The sequence below is a fragment of the Vidua macroura genome, chromosome 6 (assembly GCF_024509145.1).
Source record: "Vidua macroura isolate BioBank_ID:100142 chromosome 6, ASM2450914v1, whole genome shotgun sequence".
Taxonomy (NCBI): Eukaryota; Metazoa; Chordata; class Aves; order Passeriformes; family Viduidae; genus Vidua; species Vidua macroura.
In genome coordinates this window covers 57,926,326-57,950,919 of record NC_071576.1, presented here as the reverse complement: position 1 = coordinate 57,950,919, position 24,594 = coordinate 57,926,326, and the positions used below count along the sequence as shown (strand labels likewise).

Here is a 24,594-nt window from a genome sequence, read left to right as displayed (position 1 = left end):
CTAAAGGGAAATGATGGACCACTCCTGAGCACCCCGTTCTTACCTCACTCAGTGCAAGACATCACATACTGTGAAACTGAAACAGCACATTCTTTTCTGCCACACTTAAAGCCAGTCATCTGAAGAGACAGGAGTCATTAAGTTTCTTTCTTTGAACTTCAGAAACCACTACTAAATTCAATCCCTCATTTAAATACTGTTTCCACACTGTAGTGAGGCTCTTGCAACAGACACGTAAGGCATTACCCATAATAGGTGAAACAGTGCACATAAAAATGCTGTTACCTAACTCACCGTAGTAAACTCATACTTTAAAAGGAAAGCTTATAAGCACTATCATATTTAAGCAATAAGACATAAAAGGGTGTGCATATGCTGTAATAATGACACACCTTAATAATATAAGAAGTATGTCAACTATTATCCCATACTACACACCCTAAAATGCTTCAGCATAGATTCCATCTATGTATTTAACAAATGAAATTAGGATACTTAGAAAAGATGTCTATTTAGTGGCTGATAAGCTCAAAATGTTTCATTAAAAAAACCCAGCCAATACATAAAACATGCCACAAAATACTCCTTTTCAGATAATGCTTTCCTACCATTTCTTTTCATGATCAAACTACAAATACAGACTGTTAAATAACACTTGCATCATTAAATATCTTCAGATCCTGCAAGAAGTAGTTAAAAAAGGAAGGCGAGCCAATGAAAATATTATTTTCTGTAATTTTGAAGTGTTCTTTTTTTTTAGTTAAACTACTTCTGTCTTACCATTTCAACAACCAAGAAACAGTTCAGTAAAACATCCCACTTAGGTTAATTCTCAGTCTGAACTCAAGGGCTGAAGTTTGGTGGTTTTAGCTGAACTCGTACACACAATACTACTTGCAGTCTAAAGCCAAAGTCAGCACAAAATCTGACATTTCACTACATTTTCCTTAATTACATCATTGTTCACCTTGGATCAAATTAAAACCTTTTGGAAAATGTATTATTGAACATTTCACTGAATACTATCTACTTAGCCTTTGCCACACAAAATACAAATATAATTATGTTTGTGGCAGCCAAAAAACCCTAAATTTAACACTGCCATGCCTTTATTTTAAACCAAGCTAAAATATATTTAAATATTTATTAATTGCATATAATTCCATAGAAGTTATTACTCCAAAACATTTTTCTCAGGCATAGCAACACAAATAGTTCCTTTCTTCAGCTAAGGCACACTAGTACAAAAAACTGATACCAACAATCTTTCAAGCCTGATCAAACTTCACAAAGTTATTGTTATTTATTTCTGTTCACTTAATCACTCTTTGGTAATACAAAATTGAAAGAGTATCCCAAATCATATGAAGTTTTCACAACTGTATTACCCAAACCCAGAGAAATCTGCAGATATGTATTTATTACAATAGTCACAGTTTCCCAACTACACAGCTGGAAATGCTGCTAATCTTTTGGATGAAAGACATTCAGACATGAAATGACCAAAACACATCCTTTTAAGTAACAGTATTGATCAAAGTGTGACAAGAATCAAATCTTGAATTTCAAACTAGAAAACTTCAGCCATGCTTCTATAAATAATTCAGCCATAACCCAAACCAGCAAGTGACTTTTCAGAGTAATTTTTGCTCCTCAGTGCCAATTCAATAACTCGCTGTGGATGCTGAAAAGCTGCTCATGCAGAAGTGGCTGCTGCAAACACACATTGGTCATAGGAGAAAAATATTTAAATTGCGGGGAGGGGAGAATGTACTCTCCACCCACTTTTTGAGAGGTCCTGCCAGTTCCTCTGCTTTTTGGGAGAAGCAGATCAAATCCAATATACAAGACATGAACCAGATATGAAAATGGTCCAACAACAAATCTTCAAAATTGCAAATGCCAACAAGTCTCTGCAAGTATATTACCAGGCCAGAATGCAGGAAAATCCTTGTGAAATAAGGTTTTCTGGTATGCAGTTATAGCAAATAATCATGAGGTGATGCCGAGATCTAGACAAATCTGGTATTCAAGGAATGTTAAAAACACTGAGGTCACGAATGCACACTGGAACTTTAGTACTCACTTCTTATCCCACTATTTTGACATTAAATCTAATTCATTCTTCATTCTAAGCTTATAAGCAGTGATTTTAATGAACATCTCTGTTGTCCACTGCTATAACACATGTCAAAAAGGAAACAATATAGTTAAAAAATGAAGTGAGGTTGATTCTGCATATGCCATGTACATAACAGGAGTATTGCTTGTTTTTAAAATACTCCATTATACCATAGATCTGTCAGTAAACTAAAAAACAAATCTTCTCTCTCGGATCAAAATTTTGAATTTATTTACATTTGTTTAGAATAACGCTCCCTGCACTCCTAGCTCATAGGTAAGCCTAAGAAAAAGCACCAAAATCATAACTGCACTGGGCATTTTATTACTAAAAGAATATTTGGGTTGATTATAATTCAGAGTAATATACTGCATGAATCCATACAAAGTAGTTACATAATCCAGCCTTGTCCTACCAATCTGTTTCGCACACACTAGAATGGATTTGTGTTCAACTGCCTTTACTCAGATAAACAACTAAAAACAAGCTCAGAAGACACAGAGATCAGGGGAGGGACAGGAGCAGAAAGTTAAAGCCATTTCTTATATTAAATTCCCCACAATTTATGGCAGACTGACAACAGAAATATTAGCAGCTCAGGAAAACAGCAGATCATTTTATTTGGAGGTAGGAGGTGTGACTATGTATTATGTATTATATTAAAATTTCTTTAGTCCTAATTTTATATATGTACTAGTTGCTTTTGTCCAAGTAACTTGGCAGAGATTCAAATCAGAAATATACTTTAAAAAAAACAGAAAAAAGACATTTTTGACTTGAGGATAACCAATACTGGTCAGCAACAGGGCACAATCTGCTTTTCTGATCTCCCTGTTGTTTATGTAAATAAAAGATCATTTCACATCCAAGTTAAGGAACCAGCCAGTGTAAAGGAAAGATGTGCAAGCAGTTTGGGGACACCTTTATGACAAAATCTGGACAGAAAAGTTTCTTCAAAAGCATCAGTAGTACCTTAGAGCATCAGTAACCTTTATGTTAAAGATATAAATCCAAGAAGGACAGGAGGGGAAGCAGGGGAAATTTGCTTTTTTCTAAGGAAACATGACAAGAGCAGGTGATGTTTTAAAAGATACAAACCTGTAAGACTTGTGATATCCAATCAGGGCAGCTCAAGTTCCAAATACCATCCAAGAGAAGACTTGGGTGTCAGAGTTCTCCCTCTTTGCACAGGTTCACTCCACAGCTCAGATTTAATTAATTGCTGGCTAAGCAATAGCTACAAACTTTGCAAGGGTCGCCATCCAAGCAGCATTAGCCACAAATAAAGCCTGAACTGCCTCCTGTCCAAATCTGCAAGCTGGAGCTTCATTGATTCACAATAGCAGCCAGCTGAAATCCTCATTTATGACTCTGTTTTGGATTTTTTTTCCTTTTTAGTTTATGCTGGTATCCATGACAGCTAAATAAAAGCACCTGGTCAAATGATGCTTTGACAGTGTGTCCTTGAAAAACACAGACACTGCAACCCAACAGAGCCCAGAGAGGTCTCTCTTAGCAACATTTAATAAAGTTCTAACCCTCCATGGATCAGCTGCACCATGAGCACTCCTCTGAAAAATCTGCCACTTCTGCACTGGTTTAATTCTGACATCCACAGAGCAGTGAGAATGAGAAGAAAAGGAGAAGTTTTGCTAGGAGCAGTCCAGGTAAACTGCTGGCAAAACTACTGGTTCCACACTTGGAATTCATTACAAGAAGCCATGATTGTGGCAGATCCCCTCTCAGGAGAAGTTCAAAGACAAAAATTCTCCTTGGTGACTAGCCCTAAAATCAGCACTTACAAATCACATCTGAATATAGTTATATCTTTCTTCTTCCTCTTAATCCAAACTGTGTTTTGCATATAAAAGTAATTATTTCTTTACTCTTTTACCTTATTATGACCAAACTCAAACTCCTGTTATAACAAATATATAGAAAATTATTATTTTTATTATATAAGAATTCTACTTAAGATTTCTTCAGTAAAATTCTCATAGTCATTTATCAAATCCATACTGAAATTAGGATTAGAACCATACCAGAAATTATAAAATAGCACATTTCTAAAGAATAATACAGGAGGAAGAAGGCCATCTAAACAGCCTAGCCACCTTTTGTATCTTCTAACCTTGAAGTTCATTCATAAGCTTCTTCTTTTTCCACCTACAAATGCCAGGTTTTGTATAAAAGAAAATTATTTGTTACTGGGATATAGACAAGAGTCCAAAAAGGTTGTACAATAAGACCTGCAAATTTCAAAGTGGTTTGGCCAGTTCCATGCAATCACCCAAAAGCCAGCACCACCATCCTGTACTGAAACAATATTTAGTGTTTGCTTTATAAACAAACAAAACATCACCCCCCCTCAGGATTCATAAGCTGAGCTCTGTTTGAGGCTACAGTTGTGGTGGTACTGGAGGCCAACAGGCTACTTTTGGGGAGGGGAAAAAAAAAATTGGCTATAAGCCTCCAAGTCCTTTCACAGGAATTTTGCAGGGCATAGCCTCAGTCAGGCACTGAAGCACTGGAATCAGCTGCTTTCTGCATGGGTGCTGGGTCAGGTGCACGCCTGGAGCCACTCTGACCTTTATGGAATCTGGAAATCAGAAATTATACCAACTGGGAACTGCAGGAAGCCTCTGCACTGCTCTTTCTGCTTGGCTTCAAACTGGATAATGCAATGACAAAATGAGCTGTGGCCCACAGAATGCTCAAAATTGTGAAGTATCATCACAAGATTTATTAATGTTCTTTTCTGTTCTTTGGTGAACACATCTAGAACACACCTTTTAGAATTTATTATTAATAAGCACTTACACTGTATAAAGGCTTCAAAAAAGTTTTCAAGTTTAAGAAGCCTAGCTTTAAAACCACTAAGATGATTTAAGCCAGCATAAGAAACCTGCATCAAAACACAACAAAATTTTTGTAGAGTACAAACTAAAAGGTCAGTCAAATTGGGGAGTTACAAGTACTACTGATTAGAAATTCTTAGCATGAAAAGTATCAGCTTTAACGAACCACTGACAAATGTGTTAAAATAAAAAGTAAAATACCCTTTATTTTCCATTAATCTGTTTTCTTGAACTATTAGAAAACATTCCAAAGTGATTTACAGTCATAGGAATCAACTTCACAGATGAATTATTTCTGGATTCCCAGAACATATTCAACGACCCAGTTCAAGTTTCACAATCTTGTCTCCAGCCCAATAGGCTGTGTTTGATTAGCTGCACATCATCTGCCTTTCTGCACAACCCCAGAGAGGATCTCTTTGTGACAACTGGATATATGGTTATAAATTCAACACACAACACTCTTGCTGGCTGGCTTTCTCCAAAACCACACCAATTCTCAGCTCCCTGCACAAACACACAGAAAAACCAAACCTACCAAACAAAAAACCCCAGAAACGTCAGTCCAAAAATTGTTTCAGTTATAGCACTTCAAGAGTAAAAGAAGTTGCCACTTCTTACAGAAAGCTGACAGCCAATCTGTAATAAGGAGCTGAAACAAAACACAGGATTTTAACCAACAAACTGCAAAGTGGTTCTGAGGTAATTCATTTGTCCAATTCTCTCTTTCTCTCTGGTAGTTACAGGAAGATGATCCAATGGTGTCAAAGTTTGCTGTACTTAACAGCAAGGGCAAACACCTGACAATCCCCCCAGAGACCAGATCTCATCTCCCATGGTAACCCACAATATTTCTTCATTCATCTCCATTCTGATGTCCCAGTCTGGCTCTGATGTCCCAGTCTGGCTTTGATGTCCCAGTCTGGTCCCTTGGCATGGCTCTTTCTGCAGAGAAGCAAATGAGAAGGCACACAAGAGAGGCAGGGCCTTTGCTTTTCAGATTAACAGATCCAAGAACCACCTCAGGAGGTTATCCAAACAATTCCCCTTTCCATGTCATACTGTTAGCCTCACACATGTCATTCTCCATCAGAAACAAATAAGACTGCTCAAAATTTTCATTCTAAATAGCACGAGCCCCATCTATTTAAACATTTATTACTGTTTACACCAAATCTCCTTTGCTAGAGGATCCATTCACTCACCATATTCTCAAACAAGGACAAGGAGAACAGTTTATCCTCTTCATTTTATTTATCTGAAGTCTTCTCAAGTCTAACCTCTGGCCATCTCAGAATAGTGCTTACCTTTATTTGAAAGTTAAACTTCTTTGATTCATGCTGAGCACAACTTTGTTATTTGTGGAGACAACAGATGGGGAAATGTAGACACTGTACACAAATGACTTAGAGAGGTACAGTCATCTGCACATGGCATGAGGAAAAACTGGAAACAGGGCAGAAGTGGATGTTATAGTGCACACAAATTCCTTTCAATTCACTTCTATGTGCTTGGGTCAACATAAAAACAGTGCTGTAAACCCAGAGGGTGCAGCATGCACAGAACTTTTAACTCACTTAGAAATGTACATTGGTTTGTGTCTCTCCAGATAAATTGCTCTTTTGTTGCTTGCATCCCAAACTTACATGGATTTGTGTTCATATAGAATTATTCTGAAATAATCAGTGATGATTAGTCCAAAGTGGAATAGGTCACTTAGGCTAAAGAACCTCTTCTGGTGTTAAGGACATGCTCAGCTTTTCAAGAACGTGTGTCACTCCACAGTCATGTACTGCATTCATCCAACTTAACTTTCAAGTATAAACTCACATTTTTTAAAAACACAAAGCACATCTGTAACCAGACTAATAATAAAGTTGAAAATAATTAAAATCGGGTTTTTTTCCCCCCCATAATTTTTGCTCTTACATACAAAACAATAGGGTTTCTGCTCTTCAGTTTTGGCTTCTGGAGATACAGCCCATTTTCATATCATGTGTTCGAGATGTATGCTGCTCTCCCTTTTTAGTCAAGAGTTTTTCAAGAGCTTTAAAAAAAAATGAATAAGGAACAACAAAAAAAATTTAATATTTAAAATTCAGAACCTTTAGGAAAAGCAGGGTCTCCCAGGAGACTTACCACAGACAAATCTGTAAGTTATAAGGAAATACCGAGGCACTCACAGAATTTTGTGAATGTTACAACACCTCATGGCTTAACTGGGGGTCTCAGAATCATTTCTGCAGACTGTTACACAAAAACCCCAAAGCAGAGACTTAGAGAGAAGTCCACGTTGCAGTCTTTCCTCTAATTTTTAAACAAGATGAGAAAAACTTAGGGAGAGGTAAGAAAGATGCTGAATCATAAACAAAGCTTGGGTGGACAAGACCATCTCCTGCAGTCAAGCACTATCTGTGGAGATGACAGAAATGAACAAGGAAGAAAACCAACCCAAAACATTCTTTGAGCCTAAAAATATCTGCACTTCCTAAGAAACCTTGTAAAAATGGCCTTCTCCTCCAGAAGAACTGAAAAAATTTAACTTAAAATTGAAGTGTGTGGATCTTAAAACACCATGATAGATGCAAAAAAGGTTACACTTCAATAAACTCCATTGAAAGATTAGAGAGCTGGAAAAGCTGAAATTCCAAACAGGTGTCACTTCAATATTTTACTATTTCTACCAAACCTGTTGACTGTAGTGCTCTGATGTGCCCTGATATTTTTCCAACTCAAAACACAACTAAGAGTGGATAAAGCATATTAATTGAACACTTTGACAGCACCTAGTCAAGTGAGACAAAGTTATACTACATAAGGACTACTTGCAAGCCCTTAGATACAAATATCAAATTATTTTATCACATTAGTCTATGAAATGCAGAAGCTAACATCCATTCAGTAAGACCAGATTCTAAAACCACAATGTAGCTGTTTTACAGAAATGGAACTGTAAAATACACCACATTAAGGGTACTCTAAGTTGTCTAGTGGAGGCTAATATGTTCAAAGAATATAAGCTGAGTCCAGAAACACTCTGACCCAAAAAAAAAACCTCTGTACTTTTGCTATCATCTGTTTCCTACTAAGTGCTCAAAGCACCTGCTCTGTAATAATATGAAAATAAAAACAACACAATGCATTTCTAAGTGCTACACTGAGCTCTGCTGTGCAGTTGTTCATTGAACAAGTACATATGTAATGATTCTTGAGAGGTAAAAAATGTTTGAGGGGAAAGAAGAGCAAAAAATCCCCCAACAAACAAAAATCTCTGCAGCTGACCAGGTGCACTGAAGGTTGAATGGATGTTGTAGACAACTCTTTATTCAGGTCCTTAAAAGAATTAATGTTTGAGAAAAATTGGCTTACAGATCAGCTAGCTAAGACTGAAGCATTTAAAGATTAACTTCTTTAAAACTTTAATCACTTCAGGTCTTAACTGTCTAATCTGCAGCCCTAGTTGTCTCTTATGTCTTACTTAAAATAAGCAGTGAAATGTTCAAGCATCAGATTTTTTGAAAAGATGCCTTATACCAAGAAGGCAAAACAAAAATAATACAAAGAGATCAGCACTTAAAATTTAGAAGTATTGCTTTTGACTGACTGTGTAATGATTTCCAGAGACTCCGCAGTGGAAGTTTTCACAAGTTTAGGAGTTTTGAAAAACTTTTCCACTTTAAAATCTGGCCTTCTTTTAAATGTCTTCAGTTGAGTGCAACTTTGAAGATAAATGAGCTGGGTTTTGGTAGGGTTTTTTTATAGCTTTTTTCTCCCCATTCCAACAGAAGTAAAGATCAGTTAAGATCTCAGAGGTAGAGCTGTAACTCATAAATTATGTATGTAAAAATGAAGTGGAAATCAGTACAAGACAAACTAGATCAGAATACAAATACACTTTGAAAATACCATTCCTTACTCTCATTTTACAAAACTCATGGGGTTTTTTTGTATCTCAGGTTAGTTGCAATTTGAAAGTTGAATCCAGTTTTTCATAAAAGACATATTCCACATCCATTTAAGAGGTCATGTCTGAGGCAAAACAAAGGTGCAGAAATGCTGAGGTCCAGAGCAAGGGCTGTACACTAAGGAGGAATAAACTGATTCCAACAACTCCAACTCCTCCTTTAGAACCTTTCAGATCCCAAAGGGATACCTGCAGCCTTTCTTTCTCTCTTAGTCTCATAACTTGTGGAAGTGGTCTTCAAATGGTTGCATTAAATAGCAATTTTTACCAATTAAAAGTAAATTGTATAATTTAAGTAATTATTTGGATTGGTGATTAGCTTGTCTAGAAATACATGTTAATTTCTGTACTTGACCACACTTGAAATTCAAGTTACTGAATCATGACACTGCTGCTAACACCAGCACCAGTTACAGTGGGAAATTTCCTTCCCTGCTACTCACAAACTGCAGAAACACATCACACCCAGTTCAAACTCCAGACAATGTAACTGTTTCTAGGTATGACTTTCCTTGGCCTCATTAAGAGCAGCCTCCCAACACTGAGTAATGATGAATTAGTTTAGCTAATTTAGCCCTGGGACAAAAATGACTTTACAGTGTAACATTACATACCAAAGCTTCCTCTGATGTGTAACTAATTATGATGTCTAGAAAGTTACACAGTGGAATTAAAACTGCATTAGAAATAAGAAAAATATGCAGAAACATAAAGCTAGCTCATTCAGCCAACACACACTCTCAAGCATTCTTTCCACAAGCAAGATCAAGAAGTTTGATTGTCCTCATCTTACACTGCTCTGTGTGTCCCAGCTGACTTTACAGGGTTATTTTTACACTTAAGCTGCATCTGAAAAAACTTCTCAGAAACAGGCAGACTGTGGAGAAGGACACCTAAAAATGTTCATTTAAAATATCATGGGGGGCAGCTATCAGATTGGTGTGTTCTAAATGCATTCTTTCAAAAACCAATGACTGAAATGCTTTTCTGAGATAAATATTTTATTAATTTTAAGAATGAGCATAAATCTCTCCTTACCTCACAAAGTCAGCTCACTTCCATGGAACTGGAAGAAACTCACTCTGACTTGCATTTGTCAATAAATTGCAGATGGACTACTATTTGTCAGTAAAATGAAGATGCTCAGATTCTAAACTGTTCCTTAAATTTCTCCTGAATAGCCCACAAAGGTTCTAACAGATGGAAGAAGAGTATTTTATTGCTTTTGAAGTAACACTCAATATATATGATATATAACATTAAGAAATATCATATCTTATTCACAGTTACATCACACAATTTAACAAGTGGTAAAAAAGTCTTCAGTCCCTTAGCAGCTACTGTAATTATCAATAACCCATTGCAAAAGACTTCAGGTACGTTTCTCAGCAATTTGCAGGTGGCTTATCAAAGTTTCTGCATTCAGTTATAAACAGAACAAAGTTTAAAGCTGTGAAGTCTTCAGTGAAATGGCAAATGCAAAAAGATTAAGAAAATGCTTTTTAGGTAATTTCAGGGGATGCAGACAAGTAAGAGGTGTAAGAAAACACTGACCAAGACCTCCTGACAGCATCATTCCCTCAGCAGAGACTCATGGCTTTCCTCACCACTGACAACCAGAAGACACACAATTTACTGAATAAAACAGATTAAAGTACTTGACTCGAGTAAAATTGAATAGAGTATATTTCTGTTGAATTCTGGACAATATATTTACTCCCAATCTCATGTGTTTGTGACCAGAACATAGCTATCATACTACTCTGTAAAAATAGACATAGTTGGAGTAACTCTTAATCCTTTAATCCAGAACACACGTACACCAAAACAACACCCTTCAGTGAAGTTCAGACTGAGATTACATTTTATAATGACCCAATTCTCTGTATATTTGTGTCACACTACCAAAAATACAAAATACAGTCAAAGTGAAAGGTGAAACTGAGTCATCATTCCTAGAGAAGAGGTTCTCAAAATCATCCCTTTTCACTCAAAGGCAGGTCCAGTAGGCCCAGTTTGTCCCATGAGTGCCTGTTTATCAAAACTGGGCTCAAAAAATTGTTAAATATTATTTGATGTGGTTTTCTTAAAATTACCCACACGACTCCACTGTTTACATTGCCTTAATTATGTCTCAGAAATCTGATCCCATGAATTCAAGCCACAAGGATGGGGGGCATAAAGGGCTGGCAAATAGAAGAGCCCTCCAAAAAACTCTCAGAGGATTTTAATCTATCATTTTGGCTGAAGCTTGGACTAATGGCATCTCTACAAGCTACAGAGACCACAAGAGTTCCCAGAAGGCATTTTCCATCTTAAAGCACTAAAGCTTGAGGGATAGGGGTATGCAGAGGTCTTTTCCACTTGTCTTGTCCCATAAAATGCCATTGTCTTGTTTCATAAAATGCCATTAACAACATGAATAGGACATAACTGATAGATAATTTAGGGACAGTGGAGTTCTCACTGCTGGAGGTTTTTGAGACGAGACTGGACAGGGTGGAAGGTGGTAGGACAATCTCAGCTATGCCTCCTTTCCCATGAAAGGCTGGACCAAAGCACATTTCCAGGTCCTTTCCAGCCTGGGCTGGTCTGTGGACGTATCACCCATTACATGTCAATACAAATTACCCCATTCAATCTATCTTATTGGAAAAAAAAACTTTAGAAAAATGACATAAATGTCTACATTCTCAGGCAAAGAATTCATAAAAGAGCTGAGAGGGCTGGGGGGAAGCCAGTGGCATACTGCGATCATCACCAATAACCAGCTGAAGGTTTTCACAGCAGGAGAACCACCTTTGACAGAGGACAAGATTCAAACAGCAAATCTCCCTTCAATTCTATCATTACACATGAAAAGCTTTGGCCTTTTTCCTTCATGAGAACAAAGTGAAGAGAGCTTGACATGTTTTTCAGATACAAACCATGGCTTTTTTTCCACTTAACAGAACCCATACACGTTCATACAGATCTTTCAAAGAAGAGAAAGAACATTTAAGAGGATATCAACTCAAACTTCTCATAGAACTAAGTGCTATTAATAATTATGTCTCTTCAGTTTCATATACATTTGGCAACTACTCTATTCTTACCTTTCCCCCCATCTCTTTTTCCTTAAGGTTTGCCTATTACTCCTTATTGACATTAAATCTGCCCTTAAAGTGACAGAACACGGTAACACAGCTTTTCTTCTTTCCTTTCCATGAAATTAATGTTGGTTCTTGTTAGACTCATCCAAAACCATGAAAAAACTTCCTGCCAAAATCTGACTTTCATAAGTGATTTACTTTAGTACTTGATCTTTGCACTATCTCTAACTCCTCAATCTTTATTAACTAAAATTTTATTTACCACACTTGGAAAACAGATCAAAACTTGACTGATTTTGCCAACTGGCTGAATCAATGCTCTTAAATTGTCAGATTTTGTTTTATTTGGAAAGTTTAATGTCTTAATGGCTTTGCCTAATGAGTCATTTGAGAATCGATACAGAAATAACATTTTTCCTGTTAAAAGAAAATCTTCCTTTAAAAAGGTGCTAAAACCCTACAATTAAACTTAAATGGGAGATAACACCTAGGCACAGATTAAGACTCACTGCTTCAAGAGAAGCTGTGCCTATTTCACATCTTCACTGGTAGTCAGACCCGTTGCTTTCTCTGAAGGAGGTCAGGCAGATCTGTGGGACAGAGGAAATCTTACCATGACTCAGCCTCTGGGCTTGTTTGAGGCAAGATGAGCCCTCCTGCTTGAACCTTGGAGCTTCCCCATTTCAGCAGAGCTCGGCATTGCCAAACCTGCTGTTGTGCAAGTGCACCAAGAGGCTGCAATTCCATCACGTGGGTGAGAAATCGTGCTCACCCCAAAGACCAGGGCATGGCAAGCCCTGAAACCTCAGGCAGGTGCTGAAATGCCAGGCTGGTGCTGAAACCCCAGGCTGTGAAGAAATGAAACCACAGAGCCGGAGAAAACGAGCGCGCGGCCGCGTACGCCAGCGCAGGGAGCGAACGCGCCTCTCAGGGAGAGAGCAGCCAACACCAGTCCCCTTCCCTGTCCTTCAGGAGAGCACAGCACGTGGCAGCAAGGAGCTGAACACTGCCTGAAAGGTGCCAGACTGGGAAAAGCCTGCTCTGTTGGATGTACCTGTGCAATAAACTCAGTGAAGAGTCGCTGTCTTTGTCCTTGATTGTGCCCCACAGCACAGAGACTCCTATTGCAACATTTCCTAGAGCCCATCTCCTCCTGTAGCTCATCCTGTCCCAGAAGTTGCTCAGTTCACACCACTGAAAGTTTCACTCTGACTTCTCAGAAACCTCATTTCAGAATATGACCACAGTCCTTCGTTTCTCTTCAGGATATTTAGAGACAAGATGTTGAGTGAATCCCTGATCCAGATGAGTGAGAGACACCTTTTCATTGCATCCCACAAGAAGAGACCAAGGAAGGGAAAGAAGCAGCACCTTGGGAATTCTCTGTTTAAGATCAATCCCTGCACACCAGCCCTGCTGACCATTTTAATAAATCTAGTTTATTGGGATATTATATTAATTCCTTTTTAAATCTACATTATACAAATACACATTTGTAATTATTTGAACATGACAATGAGAAGTCATCTCCCATCTGAAGGCTGCTCACAAAAACATAGGGGCAAAATTAAGCATTTCTTTTAAACACACAGTTTATAAATTTGCAGCAGCCATTTTCTATATTCTAGAAATATTTACTTGGCTGTGCAGACCAGAACAAATTATCTTCTGTTAGCCAAAATTATTGTTATTAAACCTATTATCTATCCCCTGTGCTCACTAATTTCTACCCATGCCCTGGTTAAACAATAACCCATGCTGGGTTAAACAATACAGATCATTACATGAAGGCAGATGTATCTTCCAACTGCACGTGAAGGAAATTCTAAAAATTGTAAAACGTAATGCAAACTTACCAACTCTATTCCCTGTGGAAAAGGAGTGTCTTCCCAGTCCTTCTGGGGAAATCTTTGTATTATTTTCCCCAAACCTTCTGTTGGTCCTGCTGAAAGATAAAACTCAATTACTTAAAGGCAAACTGGTGGAATTGAAGTCACCATATATTTGAGAATATTTTCAAAATATACCCAATATTAGTAAGTTTTTTGCCACGAGAGGCAGAACACACCCCTGAAATGTGTCTTGCAAGTCATGTAATAAATACAATCTTAACATTTTCCAGAAGTAACACAAGGAATCACTACAGGAAGTGAAGCTACGAGCTGCATCCAGCCTCTGCCTCTCATGCACCTTTTCAAAGTAACAAATGATTATTGATCATTTCAGTCTCTCTCTACAAACAGCAGTGAGTTTAAGAATAATACAATGGATAATGTGATATCTAAAAAAGAAAGCAATTGTTTCTCAAGAAGCAATCTTCTAAAAGAAGCCTATAGACTGAAATAAATATGCTGATTAGAACATGACTGATCCAGGACACACTAGCTCTCTGCCAGTATTTCTCACTGGTTTCCTTGGACAAGTCAGCAGTTGTTTTCCACATAGAAAAACGTGAAGAAAACCTGATAACTTCTGGTAACTTTTCTGATGCAACTGTCCTCTTTTTTGACATGTTCCTTTTTTTGGAAGCAACAGTGCTATAGATAAATTTTGGAAACACCAGAATTGTAGCGCTGAGTCATCCTAAATGGTACAGGAATGTGTGTACAAACAGGAATTTTGGCTTTACCTTCTGAAATCCTCCAGTAAATCCTGCAAAAACCTTTCCCTGATATCCAACCTAACCTCCCCTAAAACAGCTTCAGGCCATTTCATCAGGTCCTGGTGCTGGTCAGCAGAGAGAAGAGATCAGTGCCTGCCCCTCCTCTTCCCCTCATTGAAGAAGCTGTGACTTCAATGACCCCAGGTCCCTTTCCACAGGGCAGCTCTCCAGGGTGTCTCATTCTTCAGTCTGTCCACAGATCAATGGCAAAGCTGAAATTTGCAACCATTTAAAATACCTTTTAATAGCTGACCTGTCCTATCTAACTGAATCACCTTTTCTCTAAAGTTGTATCACAAAATTTCGGGATTAAGCATTCAAATTGTTAAACATTTTCTTGTCAAAGAAAATCTTCTCAAAGATGTTCTTCTTAAAGCTGTACTCTGATATTATGAAGCAGTCCAACTTATGTATTAGTAGTAGCAGTCCATATGTGTTGCCTCCTCTGCAGACACCCAGGCAGCAGCAATGAATACATTACTCTCCTGGTTTTACCATAAAAACCATTTTCAGTCTGACACAACTCAAGTCTGCTAGCATAAATCAGTGTTACAGTGAAAAAAAAATAGGCTTCCTCTAAGCTTCCTGCTAATTCACAGTTTGAGTTTGCTGTTATCTTAAAACCCACAAAACATCTTACAAGGCATTTGGGCAGAACCAATCTGATGGGTTAGTAAGAAGTTAGTAAGTTTTCTCCAGTTTGTGCATATTTACACTTAACCTTCTGGAACTGTCTCTTGGGAATAATCTCAGAACAGATGTTCTTGGTACAATGGCCATACAAACTGCAAAGAGTGAAACTCCCAAAAGCAATCTCAGCCCCAAGGTAGCACAGTGTGACTGCCAAGGGCAGCCTGCTGATGGACTGCAATCACACGGGCTTAGCTGGGGTCTGTGCAGGAGCTCAGCAAGCTAAAAGCCAGAGGAGGTACCTCAGTTACAGAGGAGCTGCAGAGATGCTCAGAAGGCAGAGCCAGGATGTGCCAGAAACCAAGGAACAAATTCAGACATGGCTCCAGCTGTAGTTTTTGTAAGGAAAAGGAGCTCTCTGTAAGACTGCAACAACTGAACAGGGTCAGCAGTCACTGTTCAGTGTTCCCCTCATGTACTCTATCAAAGCTTTTCCATTCCTTCATGCAGAGAGCAGCAGTGACTGTGGAGTCGGTGACTGCATAAAGGGGCTGCTCCTTCATTGACTCAGTGTCAGAACTTCTCCCCTTGTTGAGTTCAAGTCTCAAATGACCACATTATCTGCTTCTCCTAAGTCATATCTCTGTCAAATCTCTTCTTCCTCCAGTTGTTCTCTGGCAGGTGGCACAAAGAAGAGACAGCAAACAAATGCACCCAAGGCAGGGGTGAGCACAAACACCCGCCAGGCAGAGCTCAGCCTGCAAGAAAGGGCAGAAGGACCGAGCTGAACAGACACTTGTGGAAAAGGAAGTATCAGAGAGTTAGAGCAGCAAACAGTCCCTGCTCTGTATATGCTCTCTAAGTTTCTCTGTGGGAACACAGGTGACTTTTTAAAACTCTGAATTCAGTTTACAAGAGACTGAGACCTCTGACACTACTTACACTTAACTACACCTATCAATAATGACATTGAGGAAAGTAGCTCAAAATTTCTTCTGCTTCATCATGTTCTGAAGCTATCAATCCTTCTAGTTCTCTTTTTACTTGACTGCTCCAAGACTCTCCCTACATTACAGTATAGGAAGCTCTTAATTCAGAATTGAGAGATGTACACTTTCTTTTAAAAGTTTTTAATATTCTCTCCTTTATGTCAAAAGCTTATCAGGTTTTTTAGGTTGCTTTCCTTTGAAGGTCACTAATGCTGGCCTCCAGTGTTAGAGTTAACTGCATGTAATTCCATTTTGCTTTCAAGAAGGATACTAAACCTCCATAGGAATTTCCCAGAAGAAAATGATGTGCTGTTGAGCATTTTCTGAAAGCCACACAAACAAAAAAAAAACAAAACAAAAAAAAAAAAAAAAAACAAAAAAAAAAACAAAAAAAAAAAAAAAAAAAAAAAAAAAACAAAACAAAACAAAACAAAACAAAAACCTCCACACATCCCATGGAGCAGCTCCCTCCAAGAGGTGCAGCACCATGTCCCTCCTTGTGTCCCCAGAACCAGCCTGCCTCCACCAGTGGGAAAACACCTGAAAACCAAAAATGCTTTCTATCTACCTCTAGTTCAGCCCCAACTCATTTGGTATCTGAGTTCTCAAAAACTTTAGAAAAGGATCCTGTTCAGAACAGCTCACAGAAGCCTCACAAACATTCCAGGTATTAAACAGTCAAAGTGAAGGCCCACAGAAGTAAAGCTGAATCTTCAGGAAACCATCGACACAAATACAGAGAAAGACTAAAATTTTCAAAAAGTTCATGCAACAGTACATGAAGGATGTATCATAGAAATGCAATATTTTAAAGGGGGGGGGGAAGGGAAGTGAATAGCTCTGTGTTCAACATATGAGCATTAGAAAAGTATTCACATCCATCAGATATGAGTAAAAAAATAAAAATAAAACACCAACAGAAGGAGCACTGTTAATCCTTCAGCAGAAAAGTCCTGTGATACAGATTTACAAATCTACTGATAATGCATAAAATCTAACCATTTCACATAATTTCTGAAGTTGAATACAATAGAGATAGGTAGGGAACACGCTTTCCATCCCACTAAAATTTGGTTGGGCTTGAGGGGGATTGTTGGGTTTGCTTTTTTTAAATGAATCTGCACTCCTTCAAAATTAGGGCAATTCTTCAGAATCTTCTCAGAGTTTTCTATGTTTGCAATCACAAGGTAAAATTCATTGCAATTTGATAAATTTGAAAAATAAATAAAATTATTCTTTTCAATTATAGAAGTTACTGAACTGCAAGTTGCCTTCTTTGGGAAAAGATTAGACCCAGAGCACTTGAAAGAATCTCCTGTGCAAGAGTAGACCCAGCAGCTGCACTTCCTTTAATAACAAACCCAATCCAGTACCATATGCTCACCACATTTTCCCAATACTTTATATTGCAATTACTGTTGATTCTCTGTTGACATTTTTCAATCTAACCAGCAAAATAACAGCAGAATTACAGTAAGTCCCTAAATCCCATGGTTTGGGGTGAGGGGGTGTGGACACTATCTGCCTTCAGCTGACTTTTATTAAATCATCCAACTTTCAGCAGAGCAGTTGTCTGAAAGTAACAGATTATCCAAGAGGTGGCTGCAACTCAACACCCAAGTGAATTTGCATTCTTGACTGCGTTAGCACAACAGGAAGAAACAGAAAAATATCAGGTCATGGGATTTCAACAACTATCATTTGTTTCAATATATGCTACTGATAACTACTGACAACTTTGCAAAAATATTGAAGCCACATGAGGAAAAAAACTATAAAGGTGATTCAGATTTTCCTGTTAATACCTTCAGATTTTGACCACATTCCCTTTACTCTGTATTTAGTCTTCTTTCAAGCCCCTTTTATTAATTCTTAACACTCAAAGGACATTGCCTCAGTGCCCTGGTGAAATTCCTATTAACTAAAGCTAATTAAACAAATGTGACACCACATTAAAAACATGCACACAGTGAACACCAGTAGCAACCTCCTCAGTTTGTGCCTGATAGTATCTGCTTTACAGACCTACCAAGATTTCAGAGGTTTTAAGGACATCAGGAAGAATTTCTTCATGGAAGAGGTGGTTAGACACTGGAATGGGCTGCCCAGGGATGTGGTGGTGTCACCATCCCTGGAGGAATTCAGGGAATGACTGGATGTGGCCCTCAGTGCCATGGTCTGGTTGGCACCGTGGTGTTGGGTCAGAGGTTGGACTTGATGATCTTGAAGGTCTTTTCCAACCCAAATGATTCTGTGAACTGCCACTCATTAACACTGACACCTCGTTTTTGAACTGGAAAAATAGTTCATTGCAGTGTCAATGGCTTCAGATGGCCACAGCCACCAGGAAGAGCCTCTGTATCAGCAAGGAAAGAATGTTTGTCTTTTAGTGTCCTTTCAAATAACGTGCAAGCTGCCCAAAACCATGGTGGAAAGCCCATGGCTAGCACTGCTCACTGAATTCTGACCAGTCAGACAGAAGATTCTGGAGGTTTTTTAAACCACTGAAACTCAGATGCACTCCAGACATCACTCAGACAACAATCCACTAAATGCAGTGTTTGTGTGTGTGAGCAGAGCATGGGTAATCACTGCACATTAACAGCGTGCTCCACAGAAAACAGGAATTGCTCTCATTATTAATTATATATACAAAACATGCCTGGCAGTAACAAGAGGCATTTCTAACAAAACTACTGCCATTATTATTATTATTGTTATCAATCACTCATGTTGTTATCTTAATAGTCATTCCTACAAAAGCAAAACTATTCCTGTATTTCAACTGAATTGCAATTTTTTTTGTTTCATTTTGTTGTGAAGTTTTGTCGCATAAAGCGAGGTACAAAAGTTGTAAAAACATTGCAACCATTTTTCAAAACTGGAATTTGGCACCTACGGCAATGAATTGCATTTTCATTTTCACTAAAGGTCCCAGGTTAAAATAATCATTATCATCCTCATCCAATAGTTATGCTACCTTCAAGAGGGCTTAACTCCTTAATCCATTAAGAATCACAGTTGACCACAAAATAAATGAGGCTTCAAATTTTTAGACATTACATTCTTGCCCATGTATAGTACATACACAAAGTGAATTGCCAAGACCAAACCCCAAATTTCAGCCTGTAAGAATTCTGAACAAGCAATTTATACCTTAAGCTACTAAGGCAAAAGCAACTTTTCTTCCCAGCTAACTTCTTCTGATCTGCCCTCTTTCTCCTTCTCCTTTTCCCATCTTTTTCTTTAAACAGTACAAACATGCAACACATTAAAATTCTGGCATAATTTCCTGGTTCCTGAACCCTAGTCCCCTAAACTCCCTTCTTGTATAAATCTTTCCCCATGAAAGGTCACATGCCATCTCTAGCTCGCCCTTGAAATTCCAGAAGCAAGCTGTTCATGTAACTTACATTCCAAATTAATGAGGACTGTGATACACTCTTGTCTTTTCACTCACAAACCCCTGATAAAAATGCATTTAAGCACTAAGTATTGTTAACATGCAAAGCTTTGAATGGAAGCACTTTGGTGATCTGTTACAAAAGGTATAATTTTCAGGCCTGAAGAAGAAACACACAACAGATCACAAAGAACATCAGTAGTTATGCCAGGGAAAATTGTTTAAAATGACCACTGCAGGTGTAAAGGTGATGTAAAGGTAAGAAATAATTTCAAGTATTCAGAAGTACAACTTTCCATGTTCAGAGTTAGGAACACACTGTCAGTGTGAAAGATGCACAGGCAGGTGGCAGAGCACAGGACCTCTGATCCTTCTCAAAACAGGACCCAGTGCTAAGGACATCACTAAAATCTAATCTGAAGTAAAATTCTTTTCATAGCAAGGTTCTTCACTTGAACCTTGCAGAAGTTTTAAACTATTCAGGATTCTTGTCACTTTTAGGTGTTTTGGAAATGCTTTTCATGGAAGCATGAAGAAAATTCATGTTCCATCTTGGGAACAGAAATGTACCTGGGGCCTCCCTGTACCTTTATAAACATCACTACAGAAATCTGGATGCCAGAAGACAGAAAATACTACAGAAGATATCCTCATTTTAATTCAGTCCCTATACAGAAGTCAGTGCTGAAACAAAAGGGAACAGAAGCCAAAGGAGAACAAATATTACACACCTAGAAAGAAAAATGTTTCTTTGATAGGCCTAAAATACATGAAATTCTCAAAATATCTGTCTAACCCCCACCAGCACATCACAGGCCATGTGGATCTTAAAATCTGAAGTAGCCTGGACGTGGAAGTTTACATAAAGAACATTTAATTCTGATTTATTCAAGAGAATAAAGACTTTATTGCAGCCTGTGGCCACAAAAGGTTAGACAAAATGCTGGCACGCTTAGGAATGAAGGCAGGCTTCTCACAGTGACCATGGACACTCTTTGTACAACTGGCACAGCTCAGTTCATCTTAACCAGGTCAAAGAGATGCACACAACAATCCAACAATCCTGGGAATCTGAACAGCAGCCACTCTGGAGGCTGGCAGTATCATCAAGGATGCAGCAAATAATGGGATAAGGCAACCCTCAGGCTCTTTTCTTTGTAAACAGGAAAAATTTGTTGAACTTAGCAGGGGAAAAAAAAAACGAAGTAGCATTTCAGTCTTCCCCCAAATGTACTGGCACTGCAGTCACGACTACCTGAAATACTTGGGATGGTCTAAAATCCTGAATTGTCTTGGTATTTATTTGATTTTTGTACTCTTGTGATTTGCAGAGCACAAAGAAAGGGATGTACCAGAAACAGGCTCAATCATTACCACCCAAATCATAGATTGGCATGTTACTTGAAGGATCATCCTCCCCACTATTGCAAAGGATAATCTCCTAGGCAGGCCAGCATTTCCCTTGCTCCTGGCTATCAGAAACCATTTCTATGCTTTGTAAATAAAGGAGGGAAAATATTCTAGCTTGTATTTTAATTGAGGTAAAAAGTGGGAATATGGCAAAACATGCCACATCTCATTCCACTGAATCAGTTGGTGTTTCTGCTGAAGGGAGGTTAGCCACTGGTACTCTAATACAGATCTTCTAGGGGAAATTCACATTTAGGGATGAACTTCATCCACTGAAGCTGTATCAATGCCAAGTGAAATGAAAACTGATAAATACCATAAAAAGCAGAATGAGGAGGAAAAAGAGGGAATAAATAGGGATGTTACCATCATCACCACAGGTCAGAGGCCTATTCAGGTGCAGCAGCAGTGTCCCTCTAATGCTGCTCAGCTGATACAGCACAGCAGCACTGCCTGGGGCAGCCAAGCCTCCCCCAGCATCCAACCCTTCTGAAAAAATGTACCAAATGCCACAAACTCAGTATTATCCTTGGAAAACTGTCCTGCAAAGTGCTGCCTCATGCTGAAAGCCACTTTTGAGAACAAAACCTCAGTGACCAGTGGCAATGAACTCACTGGCACTTTGCAAAGTTCTGTAAAAAGTTACTTGACTTTGCTGCCGTTGCCTCTCCCATCTTTAAGAGCTCGAGTGGGAACTTCTGCAACAGCAGGAGCTGTCCTTTAAAAAGCTTTTCTGGCCTTCACCTATGGAAGTGCCAGATGCTCCTGAAGAACCATTTTTACACCATCATCCCCCACCTTTCAGCAGGACTCCAACTCCCACAGTATTTTATCTAGGTAAGTTACTGACACAATGAATGCAGCTTGGCTGGAACAGCTGCACCTCAGGACTCTTCCTTCCAGACAGAAGTTTGGGATGTAACACACTCCTGGACAAACACTGTATTTTTGCTGGGTGGATAGTAAGGTGCTTTTGCAAACCTTTAAAAAAATAACAGACAAGAAAACAACAATGAATGTTAAAAAATTTTCAAGTAACTCCCTACCCAACAGTTGGCATAATATTCAAGAAATTTGAAAAAAGCTTGGGCAGCTGGCAGGGAGAAAGTTTCCTGCTCACTGACAATTCCCCTTCTTGTTTGCAAACAAATCACTTTTGCCAGTTTCTGCATAGGAAGGGAAGATCAGACTTCAAAATAAACACTCTGTATTAAACAAACAGTCTTTTGAACACACCGAACTGAAAAAGACTTCCCAACTGTCTTGGAGAAAATATTTGCTATTTATTTTCAAGAAGGTATAAAAATCAGGATGCCAAATCATACTCAGCTTTGTACTCTGAATCAATGTCTTAAATGCTTAAAAAAAAAAAAAACTTAGGCAGCTTCTCAGTTCTAACTAATTATGTTTACTTGCCCAGCTTTAAATATAATCCTGTCCTGTTTGCTAAATATGATTACTGTTTTCAATAAGTTATCTTCCTTCTACAACCATCCACCGGAATTATCTTTAACTGATATACCAAATGAATAAAAAAAAGCTCCACTTTGAAACTTCCTGAACATAACTGTACGACTCTAATTTTAGCAAAACAATTTTACATTTTCACTATTGTTATTTCAACATTTTAATCAGCACCCGTTTCAGCATACTAAATTTGAATACATTAAAAAACCAGTCTGTGCAAATATTTCTCTTGTACCTTTTTTTAATTTTTGTATGGTTGGGTTTTTTTTATCTAAACACAAATGGCAAGGTCAGAATCAGATTTCAGATATTTACACTCCAGAGATGTAAGTAGCTGTTACTGTAATCTGATTTTGTGGAGTATACAGGAAAGTTATTCATACTCTAAAATTCAGCAAAGAAACAACTTCACGAAAGGGCTTTCTACATTTTCTCTTACAGAAGTCTGTTCATGTGCTAAAACTTATTTTTCTAAACCACTTTATAGGACTATAATAGGTAAAGAAGACTTCTGTTCTTCTGTTTATTTACAGGATTCCTGAATATGAAGATTCAGATCTAAATGCAATACTTAAAACATAAGTTTGCAATGTAAGTTTGTAATGTTTACAATGTAATACTTAAAGATGTTGAAACACTTGGTTTACTATTTAAATACAGTCATGTTTTATCTTCTACTATGGTTGGGGTTTTTTCCTATTATGTAATTTTTTTTCCAAGGAGCAGAGCATACAGAGATAATCTGGGGCCATGGGGTGGGAATCCCACATTTATCATTTTATTGACTGTACACTATTTGTTCAGATACCCAAAATAACTTCTAGAAGTGTCTGATCATGTTTGGTGATAGCCAGAAAAAGTAATAATTAGATCTATGCAAGGCAGAATACAGATAAAAACACTAAACAAAATTCTGGCACATTCAACTGAATATGGAAATATGCTACTGTGCTCTATTGAAAACATTAATAATACGGTTATGGGGTTTTTTTAAATCCTCCTCATTCACACTTGTGTGAACACTGATAAACAAGAGATTCCTTCTTATGACATCCTGGGGGAAAATGAGAGTGACATGACAACGTAAAAATGAAATGATGCTCAAAGTAATTTTATTTGAAGTGCCATCTACAGTACCATAATAAATTATTCATTTGGAAAACCCATATATCTCATCAGGAAATAAAAATTTCAATAAGCCCTTTCAGGGCCTGAAGAATATAGGAAAGTTGCAGACTAAATCCTCTAGAAAAAGCCTGAAGAAGCTTCCTAATACAGTGGTTCCATTTGCATTTTAAAAAGTGCTCAATAAGAATTTAAAGTAAGGAGGGGATAAGAAAATCAAAAAATAAAGTAATAAAGACTACCAAAAAAAAGTCTGGATGAGGGGAGGAAGAAAAAGTCACAGTGTGAGCACCAAGCTACTGACACCTGAATTCCTGAAGGTTTGATCCCTCCCAGAATCTCAGTCCATTGCTCTAAGCAATTTTTCCTGTCTCTGTAGCACCTGCTCCACAGCAGTCTGGTGTGCAACACCAGTGTTATTGCACTGTAGGCTTTGAATTCCTGCACACTTCTGCTACTGGGTCTGCCTCCTTCCCAAAACCCATCAGAGCTCAGTGCTCTCAGCACCTCCTGACCCTGAGCTCTTCTGCTCTAACAGGATCTCTTCACCTCGCCCAGCTGCTTCCCTAAGGAAATGAGGATTCTGTAGTGCACTGTGTCAGTCCACCAGCTTCTCCCCACTGCCTGCAGCTCTCAGCCATTAACACACTCACAATAAAGCAGGAACACAAACCAGGAAATACAGCACTCATGACAGCTATTCAGTTCAACCCATCCCCACACTTATTTTTCTATTGCTTACTCTAAGATTCAAGTAGGGAAAAATTATTTTACAGAGATAGTGTCTTGAGCTCAACAAGTTCTTCCAAAACTGATGCATATGCTAACAGAAAAATATTAGATCTGGTCTGTTTGGGAGAGTAAATTAGTAG

The 24,594-nt window shown here is 38.2% G+C and overlaps 1 protein-coding gene across 1 annotated transcript in view; it reads right to left on the bottom strand.

Annotated features, from left to right (window-relative positions):
• The window catches only part of SBF2 (SET binding factor 2), a 232,692-nt gene that overhangs the window by 173,689 nt on the left and 34,409 nt on the right, over window positions 1-24,594 (bottom strand). Inside the window, 1 exon segment of the mRNA XM_053980067.1 lies at window positions 13,893-13,978. Coding sequence (XP_053836042.1) covers window positions 13,893-13,978 — 86 coding nt within the window.